Source organism: Chiloscyllium punctatum, chromosome 6, assembly GCF_047496795.1.
Source record: "Chiloscyllium punctatum isolate Juve2018m chromosome 6, sChiPun1.3, whole genome shotgun sequence".
Taxonomy (NCBI): domain Eukaryota; kingdom Metazoa; phylum Chordata; class Chondrichthyes; order Orectolobiformes; family Hemiscylliidae; genus Chiloscyllium; species Chiloscyllium punctatum.
Window position 1 is genome coordinate 42933757 of NC_092744.1, and position 15385 is coordinate 42949141.

The 15385-nt window shown below is 44.5% G+C and overlaps 1 protein-coding gene across 1 annotated transcript; it reads left to right on the plus strand.

Annotated features, from left to right (window-relative positions):
- The first annotated feature begins 10486 nt into the window (after positions 1-10486).
- On the plus strand, positions 10487-14791 carry LOC140478923 (transmembrane epididymal protein 1-like). Its single transcript, XM_072572555.1, has one exon. It carries the CDS (start codon positions 10521-10523, stop codon positions 11427-11429), a length of 909 nt encoding a protein of 302 aa, XP_072428656.1. The 5' UTR covers positions 10487-10520; the 3' UTR covers positions 11430-14791.
- The last annotated feature ends 594 nt before the right edge of the window (positions 14792-15385 follow it).

A 15385-nucleotide genomic window follows, 5' to 3' on the forward strand; every position in this document is an offset into this window, starting at 1 on the left:
GAATGTATGGCTGAGGAGCTAGCGCAGGAGAGAAGGATTCACATTTTGGATAATTGGAATCTGTTCTGAGATAGAAGTGACATGTATAAGAAGGACAGATTATACCTGAATTGGAAGGGGACTAACATACTGGCAGGGAAATTTGCTACAGCTGCTCCAATAGTGAGAAAAATTATCAGTCTGAAACTGGTACAATTAGATAAAGGAGTAAATCAAACAGTCAGGGCAGACAGGAACAAAGCAGAGAATGAGGTAGGACTGATAAGCTCATTTATTTCAAGGCATGAGGCCTAATAAGTAAGGCAGATGGACTCAGTGGACTCAGGACATAGTTGGAACATGTGACTGGGATGTCATAGCAATTGCAGAGATGTGGCTCAGGGATGGAAAGTACTGGCAGCTTAATGTTCCAATGTACTGATGCTATAGGAAGAATGGGAAGGGAGTTAAGAAAGGATTGGGGGTGGGGAGAGGCGTTTTTGATTTGGCTGTACTTAAGAATATTTCTGGGAATATACCAGATGAGTATTTGTGTGGAACTGAGCAATAAGAAAAGAATGATCATCTTATTGGAATTGTCCTATAGACATCCCAACATCCCCCGCCCCCTCCCCCGCCACCCCCCCCCCCACCCCACCCCGCCACCACCAATAGTCAATGAGAAATTGAGAAACAAATTTGTAAGGAGATCTCAGTTATCTGTAAGAATGATAGGGCGTTTATGGTAAGGGATTTTAATTTTCCAAACATAGACTGGGATTGCCATAGTGTTAAGGGCTTGGATGGAGAGGAATTTAAGTGTGTACAAGAAAACTTTTTGCTTCAGTATGTGAATGTACCCACTAGAGAAGGTGCAAAACTTGACCTACTTTCGAGGAAATAAGGCAGGACAGGCGACGGAGGTATCGGGGAGAGCACTTTGGGGCCAATGACCATATTTCTATAAGTTGTAAAATAGTGATGGAAAAGGATAGACTGGATCTAATAGTTGAAGTTTTGAATTGGCGGAAGGCTAATTTTGATGGTATTAGACAAAATATTTTAAAAATGGATTGAGGGTGGATGTTTGCAGGTAAAGGGATGGATGGAAAATGGGATGCCTTCAGAAATGAGATAATGCAAGTCCAGATACAGTATGTTCCTGTTAGGGTGAAGGGCAAGGCTGGTAGGTGTAGGGAATGCTGAATGACTAGAGGTTTTGATCAAACAAAAAAGACATATGTCAGAAATAGACAGAGATTGAGTGAATCCCCAGAAGATTATAAAGGCAGTAGGAGTATACTTAAGAGGGAGATCAGAAGGGCAAAAAGGGGACATGAGTTAGCTTTGGCAAATGGCTTAAGGAGAATCCAAAGGAATTCTACAAATACATTCAGGACAAAAGGGTAACTAGGAAGACATTATGCCCCATTAAAGATCAGTGCAAGGCCCCCTTTGTGTGGGACCGCAGGAGATGGGGGAGATTCTAAATGAATATTTTGCATCCGTATTTACAGTGGAGAAGTATGTGAAGATAGACAATGAGGGAAAATAAATTGTTCAAGATGTCACTATGTCCATATGACAAAGGAGGAGGTGCTGGATGTTTTAAAAGACAAAGATGAATAAATCCCCAGGACCTGGTCAGGTGTACCCTAGAACTCTGTGGGAAGCTAGGGAAGTGATTGCTGGGCCCCTTGCTGAAATACTTGTTTCATCAATAGCCATAGGCAAGGTGCCAGAAGAGTGGAGGTTGGCAAATGTAGTGCCACTATTCAAGAAAGGTGCTAAGGAAAAGCCAGGGAACTATAGACTGGTGAGTTTGACATAGCTGGTGGACAAGTTGTTGGTGGGAATCCTGAGGGACAGGATTTACATGTATTTGGAAAGGCAATTTGATTAGGGATAGTCAACATGGCTTTGTGCATAGAAAATTATGTCTCTCAAACTTGATTGAGTTTTTTGAAGAAGCGATGAAGAGGGTAGATGTGATCTATATGGACTTCAGTAAGGTGCTTTCAATAAGGTTTCTCATGGTAGATTTTTAGCAAGGCTAGATCACATGAAATAGAGAGAGAACTAGCTGTTTGGATATAGAACTGAGTCAAAGGTGGAAGACAGAACGGTAGTGAGTTTTGAGAAAATATGTAACTCAGATTGAGGTTTTGGATGTAGGTTTGCTCACTGAACTGGAAGGTTCATTTTCAGATGTTTCATCACCAAAGTAGGTAATATCATAATGAGCCTCTGGATGAAGCACTGGTGGTATGGCCTGCTTTTATATGTGTTTGTTTCATTGGGTTGGTGATATTATTTCCTGTGGTGATGTCATTTCCTGTTCTTTTCTCAGGAGTGGTCAATGGGATCCAAGTCAATGTGTTTATTACTAGCGTTCCAGTTGGAATGCCATGCTTCTAGGAATTTTTGCGCGTGTCTGTTTAGTTTATCCTAGGATGAGCGCATTGTCCCAGTTGAAGTTGTGTCCTTCCTCATCTGTATGTAAATACGGTAAATACAAGTGGGAAATTTTGTGCCAAAAACTTTACTTGCTAATGCCACAGGTCATGAATGGACAGACACAGTACAACAAGCCATAGACATCAGACAGCTACAAACACAGGAAAGGAGAAAAAGTAGACCTGCAGAAAAAACTAGACTAAACTTCCATAAAATAACACAAACAACACAGAAGCATAGATACAAAACTTATCTGGCCGACTCTTAACAGACACTGAAAAAGCTGTCTTAGTAAGAGGATTAAATTACAACTTCCAGGATGCAGACAAGAAAGATTTCTTAGAAGCATTAGAAACAACACTGAAAGACAACCAACTCACAGAAGAAACTCAGCAAACCATCAGACAGACAGTCACACCAGCATTAAGCAGGAAAAAGGAAGGAAACACACTCAATACACAACAAAGGAAAGCACCAGAAGCACTAAAAAAAATAAAGGCATTGTTATCCCACCTGCAGACAAAGGACGCTTGACAGTCATTTTAAATCAAAGAGACTACAGTGAGAAAGTGAACACTCTATTTGCAGATACCAACACTTACCAACAAGTGGTGACAGACCTGACCCCACAACTAAGAGATGGGGGAGATACTAAATGAGTATTTTGCATCAGTGTTTTCTGTGGAAAAGGACATAGAAGATATAGAATATAGAGAAATAGATGGTGACAACTTGAAAAGAGTCCATATTACAGAGGAGGAAGTGCTGGATGTCTTGAAACACATAAAAGTGGATAAATCCCCAGGACCTGATCAGGTGTACCCTAGAATTCCGTGGGAAACTAGGGAATTGATTGCTGGGCCCCTTGCTGAGATAATTGTATCATCAATAATCACAGGTGAGGTGCTGGAAAACTGGAGGTTGGTTAACGTGGTGCCACTGTTTTAAGAAGGGTGGTAAGGACAAGCCAGGGAACTATAGACCAGTGAACCTGACATCGGTTATGGGAAAATTGTTGGAGGGAATCCTAAGGGACAGGATGCACATGTATTTGGAAAGGCAAGGATGATTAGGGATAGTCAACATGGGTTTGTGTGTGGGAAATCATATCTCGCAAACTTGATTGAGTTTTTTGATGAAGTAACAAAGAGGATTGATGAGGGCAGAATGGTGGACGTGATCTACATGGACCTCAGTAAGGGGTTTGACAAGGTTCCCCATGGGAGACTGATTAGCAAGGTTAGATCTCATGGAATACAGGGAGAACTAGCCATTTGGATACAGAACTAGCTCGAAGGTAGAAGACAGAGGTGGTGGTGGTGGAGGGTTATTTTTTCAGACTGGAGGCCTGTGACCAGTGGAGTACCACAAGGATTGGTCTTGGATCCACTATTTTTTATCACTTATATAAATTATTTGGATGTGAGTATCAGAGGTATAGTTAGTAAGTTTGCAGATGACACCAATATTGGAGATGTAGTGGACAGCGAAGAAGGTTACCTCAGATTACAATGGGATCTTGATCAAATTGGTCAGTGGGCTGAGAAGTGGCAGATGGAGTTTAATTCAGATAAATGCAAGGTACTGCATTTTGGGAAAGCAAATCTTAGCGGGACTTATACACTTAATGGTAAGGTCCTAGGGAGTGTTGCTGAACAAAGAGACCTTGGAGTGCAGGTTCATAGCTCCTTGAAGGTGGAGTTGCAGGTAGATAGGATAGTGAAGAAGGCGTTTGGTATGCTTTCCTTTTTTGGTCAGTGTATTGAGTACTGGAATTGGGAGGTCATGTTGGGGCTGTAAAGGACATTGGTTAGGCCACTGTTGAAATTTTGCATGCAATTTCTGGTCTCCTATCGGAAGAGTGTTATGAACTTAAAAGGATTTAGAAATGATTTACAAGGATGTTGTCAGGGTTGGAGGATTTGAGCTATAAGCAGAGGTTAAACAGGCCGGGGATGTTTTCCCTGGAGCGCTGCAGGCTGAGGGGTGACTTTATTGAGATTTATAAAATCATGAGGGGCATGGGTAGGATAAATAGAAAAAGTATTTTCCCTGGAGTCATAGAGTCCAGAACTAGAGGCCATAGGTTTAGGGTGAGAGGGGAAAGATATAAAAGAGACCTAAGGGGCAACATTTTCACGCAGAGGGTGGTACGTGTGTATGGAGTGAGCTGCCAGACGAAATGGTGGAGGCTAGAACAATTGCAACATTTAAAAAGCATCTGGATGGGTATATGAATATGGGTATATGAAGGGTTTAGAGGGATATGGGCCGGGTGCTGGCAAGTGGGACTAGATTGGGTTGGGATATCTCGTCTGTATGGATGTGTTAGACTGAAGGGTCTGTTTCCGTGTTGTACATCTCTATGACTCTATGACCTCATAAAATATGAGTTCCTTGAATGGGGGGCTTTTATCTCATCCAATCAGGGAGCCCTGGTTGACGGAGATAAACAGGAGTGCCAGAGCTTCTGTTACTCTGAGAGCTGGCTCTGAGAAAGCTAAGCTGAACCACTGTGAAGTACTATGCACGTGTAAATAAAGGGTGACTTGGTGACGGGGCTGCCACCCTCTGTGGAATTATTTCAATGATAGTTTTAGTGAGGATCAGCTTGAGCTTTAAATTACATCTCCATTTCATTCCAGGTGCTAACCGGAGACATGTTGTGTCTCTGAAGCATTGCATAAATGTCATGATTATCTTTAGCCGATCTTTATATTGCTGAGGCTAAATGCCAGCTCGCGGACACCTCCTCCTACTGCCCCTTTAACCATGAACCCCACCTCCCACCACCAAATCATCATCTCCAGATCATCCATAACCTCATCACCTCAGGGGATCTCCCATCCACCGCCTCCAACCTCACAGTCCCACAACCCCGCACCGCCCGTTTCTACCTCCTGCCCAAAATCCACAAACCTGACTGCCCCGGCCGACCCATTGTCTCAGCCTGCTCCTGCCCCACCGAACTCATTTCTGCCTACCTCGACAGGGTCCTGTCCACCTTAGTCCAAGAACTCCCCACCTACGTTCGGGACACCCCCCACGCCCTCCATCACCTCCATGATTTTCGCTTCCCCGGCCCCCAGCACCTTATCTTCACTATGGACATCCAGTCACGATACACCTCCATCCCCCATCACGAAGGCCTCAAAGCCCTCCGCTTCTTCCTCTCCCGCCGTACCAACCAGTACCCTTCCACTGACCCCCTCCTTCGGCTGACTGAACTGGTCCTCACTCTGAATAACTTCTCTTTCCAATCCTCCCACTTCCTCCAAACCAAAGGAGTAGCCATGGGCACCCGCATAGGCCCCAGCTATGCCTGCCTCTTTGTAGGATATGTGGAACAGTCCATCTTCCGCAACTACACTGGCACCACCCCCCACCTTTTTCTCCGCTACATCGATGACTGTATCGGCGCTACCTCGTGCTCCCACGAGGAGGTTGAACAGTTCATCCACTTTACCAACACCTTCCACCCCGACCTCAAATTTACCTGGACCGTCTCAGACTCCTCCCTCCCCTTCCTAGACCTCTCCATTTTTATCTCGGACGACCGACTCAACACGGACATTTACTATAAACCGACCGACTCCCACAGCTACCTAGACTACACCTCCTCCCACCCTGCCCCCTGTAAAAATGCCATCCCATATTCCCAATTCTTTGGCTTCGCCGCATCTGCTCCCAGGAGGACCAATTCCAATACCGAACAACCCAGATGGCCTCCTTCTTCAAAGACTGCAATTTCCCCTCAGATGTGGTTGACGATGCTCACGACTGCATCTCCTCCACTTCCCACTCCTCCACCCTTGAACCCCGCCCCTCCAATCACCACCAGGACAGAACCCCACTGGTCCTCACCTACCACCCCACCAACCTCCAGATACATCGTATCATCCTTCATCATTTTCGCCACCTCCAAACAGACCCCACCACCAGGGATATATTTCCCTCCCCACCCCTATCTGCGTTCTGGAAAGACCAGTCCCTCCCCATCTCCCTCGTCACATCCACACCCCCCACCAACCCAACCTCCACTCCTGGCACCTTCCCCTGCAACTGCAAGAAATGCAAAACTTGCGCCCATATCCCCCCCCCTCACTTCCCTCCAAGGCCCCAAGGGATCCTTTCATATCCGTCACTAATTCACCTGCACCCCTACACACATCATTTACTGCATCCGCTGCACCTGATGTGGCCTCCTCTACATTGGGGAGACAGGCCGCCTACTTGCGGAACATTTCAGAGAACACCTCTGGGACACCCACACCAACCAACCCAACCACCCTGTGGCTGAACACTTTAACTCCCACTCCGCCAACGACATGCAGGTCCTTGGCCTCCTCCATCGCCAGACCATGACAACATGACGCCTAGGAGCCCTCTAACCACACGGGATGTATGCAGATTTCTCCAGCTTTCTCATTTCCCCTCCCCCCCACCTTGTCTCAGTCCCAACCCTCAGACTCAGCACCGACTTCTTGACCTGCAATCTTCTTCCCGGCCTCTCCGCCCCCACCCACTCTCCAGTCTATCACCCTCACCTTCACCTCCTTCCACCTATCGTATTCCCAACGCCCCTCCCCCAGTCCCTCCTCCCTACCTTTTATCTTAGCCTGCTCGGCACACCCTCCTCATTCCTGAAGAAGGGCTTATGCCAGAAACGTCAATTCTCCTGCTCCTTTGATGCTGCCTGACCTGCTGCACTTTTCCAGCAACACATTTTTAAGCTCTGATCTCCAGCATCTGCAGTCCTCACTTTCTTTTAGCAGGGCCAGCCAATCAAGTCAGTCAATCTGACAGCCATCAACTTTGGAACAACTGTTAGAACCCCCAAAGTGATCAGCTGCACACTGACCATTCAGGCTCTATTAGTCATTGAATGTCTATTCTTCATTAACAGGAAGGAATGCCACTCTATTAATATGGAACTGGTTGGCACCCACCACCAATGGACCTTGTAAGAGAATGCTCAGTATGTTGGAAGCAATCACACCACCCACTTTTTGAGGCACTTCCAGGTTCCTCAGTTTTTCACTCCTACCATTGCAACTCCAACCTTCAGGCTAGATTCTTAGTATTTAGGACTGCCCAACAAAGAGGTGGCTCCTGACTCCAGTGAGGAACCTGATGATGAGAGTAAAGCAGAGATACAATACCAGTCACATGACAACTTGAGCCACCATTGAGCTGACCATAAGGTTCCTGAAAATTAAATTCTGCACCTGGATCATTCCATTGGGGCATTTTAATGTGCCCCAGCAAGGAGTTCCTGGGTTCAGTGGTCTACAGTGTACTGTGTAACTAGTTATGTACAGAGGATGGAGGCTTTAACTAATGAAGCTTTCACGGAGCATGGGAAGGAGAATAGAAGGAAGATGATGCTGAAACTAATGACAGTACCTTGGAAGATATGAGGGGCAATCTGGAAGGTGCAATGATATGGGTACTGCCCATATACACAGGTTCGGATGACTCTTCCCACATCATCCTTCCAGTCCACTCTCACCCTCCAGTCTTGCTTTTAATTGTTTGAGATCCGGATTCCTGTGCGCAGGGTCATCCAGGTTCCTTTCAAGCAAGCTGTGGTATTCCTGCACTTCCAGGGGGCTTCCAACAATTGGTGGAAATGTTGACAAAATGAATAACACCTTTAGCATGGATATTGACACGCACAGGGCGGAAGTGGATAGTGCAGATGCTGGAAGTTAGAGTCAAGATTAGAGTGGTGCTGGAAAAGCGCAGCAGGTCAGGTTGCATCTGAGGAGCAGGAAAATCAACGTTTCGGGCAAAAGCCCTTCTCGTTGCTCATGTTGCCTGACCTACTGCGCTTTCCCAGCACCACACTCTGGACTTCAATCTCCAGCGTCTGCAGTCGTCACTTTCGCCGAGTCCAGTTGTGAAGCTGACCGTCTCTGCATTCACCATCCGCATTTACTTGGTTGGGAAGAGGTGTCCATGCAGATAAGGACCTCCCTCCTTTATTGAGTAGCTTTAAATTAAGCTGTCTCCCTTTCCACTCGTGCTGCCTGGTTGCAAGTATCATTTTACTTATCCTTGAGGAGAGACAATGATTGACTGATCTTTGGACTTCCCAGCAGAGTAGTAGTTGGTTAAATATTTGTGATTAATTACATGATGTGTCCAGTATCAGGTTTCAATGACCCTTTTATTGTTCCAAAGTAGTTCATCTCACTGTTATGAATAAGCCCCTCCTTTCAATGCATTCACCGTAAAATGCTTTCGTAAGTGTGCAATTAAAATAATTTAAAAGGTATTTCTGAATGTATAGAGGAAGTGGTATATTCCTTTTGCATAAGTTAATAGTATTAACATGTGCATACACTCTCAAACAGGTTCTGCGCCAGCCGATACCAGATCTAAACAAATCAACATTGCCCACAACTAACCATCCCAAATCAGGGAAATACAAGGCCCCTTCAATTTACAAAGCAGTCCTAGATAATTTACAACCCAGCAGAGGTCTCTCCAACGTCCACAGAGGCGCACAACTTCCACAAGTCTGAGGGTTAGATGTAATGGTGCCGGGCGGAGTCTCAGTCGTACTGAGAGATACTGAGACCGCAATATTGATCGCACTCAGCCGCTCCATCTCCAAGGCGTCTAGGGGCAATGTCAGAAAATCTTGTAATCTGCTTTCTAACGTGTTGTGCCATTCCCAAAGTTAGTATCTGTTGCAGTTATTTTTGATTAATCTGTTCGAAGATGTTGTGATACATCCGTGACAGGCGGGTCTTGAACTCACCTCTTCTGTCTCCGTGGGGATACTATCTCTGCAGCCAAGACCCTAAAGACGTTCCCGTCCCGTTTACAGTCACGTAACAGGTTGCACAAAGTTAAAAATCACACAACACCAGGTTATAGTCCAACAGGTTTAATTGGAAGCACTAGCTTTCGGAGCGACGCTTCTTCATCAGGTGATTGTCGTGATCAGGTAGGATTAGTGGTGCTGGAAGAGCACAGCAGTTCAAGCAGCATCCAAGGAGCAGCGAAATCGACGTTTTTTGGCAAAAGCCCTTCATCAGGAATAAAGGCAGCGAGCCTGAAGCGTGGAGAGATAAACTAGAGGAGGGTGGGGGTGGGGAGAAATACACAATCACCTGATGAAGGAGCGTCACTCTGAAAGCTAGCACTTCCAATTAAACCTGTTGGACTATAACCTGGTGTTGTGTGATTTTTAACTTTGTCCACCCCAGTCCAACACCGGCATCTCCGAATCGTAACAGGTTGCAGTTACTTTAATCAGCCTGTTTATGACATCCCGCTCGATCAGGTGGGACTCAAACCCAGGTCTCCTGGACTCAGAGGTATGGGCACTACCAGTGAGTCACAAGACCCCAGAATCAGTTGGAGAATGACTTTCAGCACCTGCTTCAGCGAGCGTGGCGTCCCATTTAAAAGACACAGAGCGATTCCTACAGTCACCTGGCTGCACGCTGTAGTCATTGAAATCGGCAGAATGCACATGAACAATGTGTACATATAGCCCGCAGCTGAGGGAGAACCTGTACAGAGCGATCCCACATCGGCATTGCCGCTCCCGTTTCCAGCCAGCCGTGTGCAATGTTAGTTACAGCTCAAACCGTAACCACAGAGTTTAGCGATAACAACATCTTATTTTTTTTCAGGGGAGTACTGGTTTGGGGTTGGGGTTGGGGTTGGGGGTGGGGGGGTGGGAATGCTTTTGACAAAACCTCACAAGCATCCAGTTTCAAAACAACACACTTGGGACAAAACACATTTCAGCAGTTTTCCAGGTGCCCCGCGTCAAAAGTGTGTGTGGGGGTGGGGAGTTTTTATACAATGCTGTCACTTTGTTTATTGCACTGAGCTCGGTTAAAAGTCATTCACTTTCCACTTCACGGCGGGGGGGGGGGGGGGGTTGACCTTTTTAAAAGTTGACAGCTCTCGAAACAGGTGCTTCGAGAAGGGAAGCTGGAAAGGCGTTCCCAGGAAATTGCTTAAACAAAAAAAAAGCAGCCTGCCTCTCCGTTTGTGGTTTGACAGGTTCACCGCAGCAGGATCTCTTCATTCAGGCAAGGAAGCACCTCAGCTCTAAGATGGGCACCTTCATTGGCCACATCTCGCCGGGCCTGGCTTTCCTTTCCTTCGGGGTTCTCTACGCCTTCAAGTACTCTCTGATGGTGCTCCGGGGTGAGGAGATCCAACTTGTCTCCCGCTCCCGGCCACGTGGATTCCGGGGTTGTTTGAAGCGGATTCCAGCTGAAGGGGTGATGAAGATCGTGTACGGTACCCTGGCAGTCATGGCAGAGTTCTTTTATCCACCCGGAGTGTACAAACTGGTTATTTATAACAAGGAGAAGCCTGACTACCCCTTTATCCACCCCAATGAGTGGCAGCATGTCACCATGTATTCCTATTTCGCCCTGAGTGGCTGGATGGACATTATTAGCCAGGCCTGTCTGCCCAGACGCCTGTTCCTGTTGGAAAGCATAGCCATCACCCTGGCGTTTTACATCGAAGCGCTACTGCTTTACTCTCACATGCACGGCAAGGAGAGGGTAGAGAACTCCGTGCACACCTTGCTGCTGCTCGCCTGCTTTCTGGTCTGTCTGATCCTGACTGCTGAGATCTGGAGACCGAATGACCACGTCCTGTGGTTCACCAAGACCTGCCTGGTGATGACCCAGGGCACCTGGCTGCTGCACGCCGCCTTCATCCTCTACAGACCCTTCACGGGCAAAGCCTGGAAGAGCGACGACATGGCTAACCTCATGTTCGTCACCAACTTTTTCTGCTGGCACGTCGCACTGAACATTATCCTGCTGGTGGTCATCTTCTCACTCACCGCCCTGTGGTACCGCCGCTGTGACCATGCTTTCCAGGAAGCCAAGAGGAAGGTGAGTCTCCACCTGAAGAGTGCGGATGGCACAGGCCTCCCATCGGAATACACCAAACTCCAGCCTGACGAGGAGGAGACGCAATTACTGCAAGAATGTGATTTTTAATGCCCCGGGTTCAGCGGGAGGGCAATGTGTCTGATCCACAGTGCGCCTCTCACTTCAATTTCATCAATACCTTGAGCCAAGACTCAGAAAAGGTTAATTAATCTCTGTATTTCTTTAAACTACGCAGGCCAGGCAGGTAAGAAAGCCGTCAATATTGTGTCCCTTACAACTCTTATGGACTGTATTTTTGAGTCTAGATTAGAGTGGTGCTGGCAAAGCTGCCCTGATAAGGTCGATTTTCCAGCTCCTCGGATGCTGCCTGACCTGCTGTGCTTTGCCAGCACCACTCTAATCTAGACTCTAATCTCCAGCATCTGCAGTATCCACTTTCACCTGGTATTTTTGAGTCGTTTGTCTTTGTTATAAATGTTAGAGGTGTTTCTCAGCTGCTCTGGAAAAAAAAAAGTATTTGAGTATTTATACAGCGACCTGGTTCGCATTATGATGCTTTTCAGACTGAATGTTTAACAGCTACTATGGTGGCTATCTTCATTATTCATTAGCACATAATTCCCATTATTTGTGTTGACTATCCCTTCTCTATAAATAATTCAAATTTAGTAATTTATTTTTTCTCGCTTGGATAATTTTCCCCATACCCACTTGTCCCTTAAAGATACTGGCTATGTTTTTTGTGGATATTTAAACAGGTACCAGTGAAATAGCAGCCCGTTTTAATATCTACCTGATTTATTTCTTCATTCAAATCAATACAGCCAAAACAAGCTGCCAATTTTTACTTAATCATTCATAGAATCAGGGCATTGCTTGCAAGGCTAGCATTTGTGGCCCATCCCTAAATGCCTAGACATTCAATCACATAGGCCAGAGCAGGTAAAAACAGCAAATGCCCTTCCCTCAAGGGCATTAGTGAACCAACTGGGTTTTTCCTGACAATTGGCAGCAATTTCATCGTCTTCATTAGTCTCCTCCCTGAGGCTTTTTAAAAAATTGAATTCAAATTCCATCATCTGACATGATGGAACTTAAACCCTGGTCCCTGGAAATAAACCTGATTTTCTGGATTAATAGTCAATCAATATTAGCAATAAACCATCACCTCCCCTGCTAATGCCTATTTTGCACAGTTATCCAGGATGAATTTGTAGTGAACAGTCACTTTCCACAGGTAGCATTTACATCCTTTGCTTATAAGTAAGATATCTGTCCATGCTGGTCTGGTCTGAGCTTTTCTAATTCACTTGGAGACAGAGTGGAATTCACAGTATTGACATTGCCAACATCATAAGATCACAACTGGGATGTTAAGAAATGGATACATCATGCATCATTCCCAAAGTTCCTTAAATGCTGAAGCAGTTTATGCCTGCATGCGGCAAGAGTAATTTTCAAGTATGTACTGAAAAGGGTGAGTAATTCAAATCAGAATAATACCAGGCAGTGATTATCTTCATCAAGACAGAAAGTAAGCAATTTCTTTTGACATTTGAAGGCATTACCATCTCTGAATCCCCTACCACTCACATTCTCAAACTTTATCGTTGATCAGAAATTTAACTGAGCCAATCATATGAATAAGGTGGCACTATACGAGCAGGTCACATACTAGGAATCCTGTGGCAGGTAACTCATTTCTTGTTTCCTGACTGCCTGTTGCAAAGGCACAAGCTAAGAATGTGATGGAATACTATCCAGTTGGTTGGATACCAAGGCAATTGAAACCCCATCCACCACCTTCCAGCATTCACCCCCATCAACTCCCTATTTCACTACAGTGATAACAGTGTGTACCAATTTCATGATGCACTGCAGCAACCTTCCATGGCTCCTTTGATGGCACCTTCTAAACTTGTGACCTCTACCAGATGGAAGGACAAGGGCAGCTGAAGCATGACAATACCACCACCACCAACAAGTTACCTCTAAGCCACACACCATCTGACTTTAAGCTATATCTCCATTCCTTCATTGTCACAAAGACAAAATTATAAACTCTCCTCCACTAGCCCTATAGGTGCATCTATCCTTCCCCCATGGACTGCAACAGTTCAAGAATGTATCTCACTGCCACGTTCTTAAGGACACTCATGCAGATTGTCAATGATGCTCACATCCCAAGAACAATTTATTTAAAGAGGCTAAATATTCCCCTTCTAACACAGAGGAACACGCCTATTTTTTTTTAAAATCAGCAAGCTCAACAAAGATGAAGAATAGTACATGGGATTCCATTAGTCCCCATGGTTTATATTCTCATTGAAAAAGTTTGTTGAACCATTTAGGGAAGTATGAATGCAATGTTAACTGTGTGATACCCAACACCTTTGTATCGGCAACAAGATATTGAATTGGGTTTATTATCACAAGCCAGGAGTCTGACAGATAACAATGCAGTTGCCTAGATGGTCCAACAACACTCAAGAATCTTTATACAATTCAGGTCAATACAAATTATTGATTTAATACCTCATCCACTGTCATAAGCATCTGCTCCCTCTGCCATTATAGGGCCACAGCTGCACTGCTTACCATCTGTGCTGCAAACCCTCACTAAAGCACATTGGTAGTAATTCATAAACTGCACTACTTAAAAGGATGGGGAAATAGGCATGTTTGAATTGGGTCACCTTCAAGCTTTCTTCCAAGTCACAGACCATTCTGACATGAACAGATATCACCACTGTTTCATTATTGCTCTGTCAAAATCCTGGAATGTCCTACTAGGCAACCCCCTTTGACATTGCAAGGCATTACCATCACTGAATTCTTTACCACCAACATACTGGACATTGCCATTGGTAAAAAATGTAGCTGGATCAGCCACATAAATAAGGTGTCTACAAGAACAATCAGAGACTGGAAATTCTGTGGCAGGTAACTCACTTCCTATCTCACCACTGTTGATCCACTATCTACAAGGCATGACTCAGGAATACTTTAGGAACATTTTCACGATCCAGAGTGCAATGGCTTAAGAAGAAGGCCCATCATCACCTTCTCAAACATAACTTGGGACCAACAATAAATGCTGAATTTACCAATAATGCCTGCATATTGATGATTAGTTACACAAAATTTAAAAATGTAAACATACTCTGTTGTTGAAATTAATGTATGGTTTAGAGGAATTGAATAAAGAGATATGGAAAATTGGTCATTTCATTTTCTATCCTGAGCTTTTAAAATTGAATGGTTTACAATGTTGGCAAAGTTTTTTTTTACCTGAATTGAGCTGAAGTATGAATGAAAATCATTAATTGATAACATCAAATTGTTAAAATGACTTGAATGAAGATATAAATGTTTATATGGTTCAAATAAGTGCAATGACTGTAATCCAGTTCTAACAATGCTTGTGTAATTGTTGCTATAATATTCATTGGCAAGTTAACATTATTGCTGTGAGAGATTTAAAACTCCAAGTCACATTAAAATGACAAGATTTTGTTTAGTTTTGCTTGCTTGAAGTCTTTGAATAAAAAATTTCCATTATAAAATCAATGAATTGAAAGTGTAACCATCTGCATCAAATCCACTAAAGCCTGTCAGTGATAATGCTGAAAAACATTGTTTCAATTCAAGACAAGCACATAAAGCAAAAACAATTACCTTAGTTTAAAATGTGCCTCACCTGCATATGTTAGTTTTTTCAAGTCAGTAGATTTTGTTTGGAATCAAATTTTATTCAAAATTCTTTGTTTATCTAAAATTTAATGCACTAATGTGCAGCTTTACTTCAGTGTGTGAATTATACTTCAGCAGATATGAACCCATTGTTCCAGAGAGAGGCAAATTACTCAATTACACCTTCAGCTAAATATTAGAGCCTGTATCCAAAAGGCACTATTATACAGTGCAATGCACCCATACAATCAAGTTGTTAAGTATGTTAGGTACAAAGTGCTCTCCAATCCGACAAATGAGATAGCCTTATGTGATGAATGTTTTGATGGCTTACTCACCTGTACAAATAAAATGTAATCACATAACTGCTT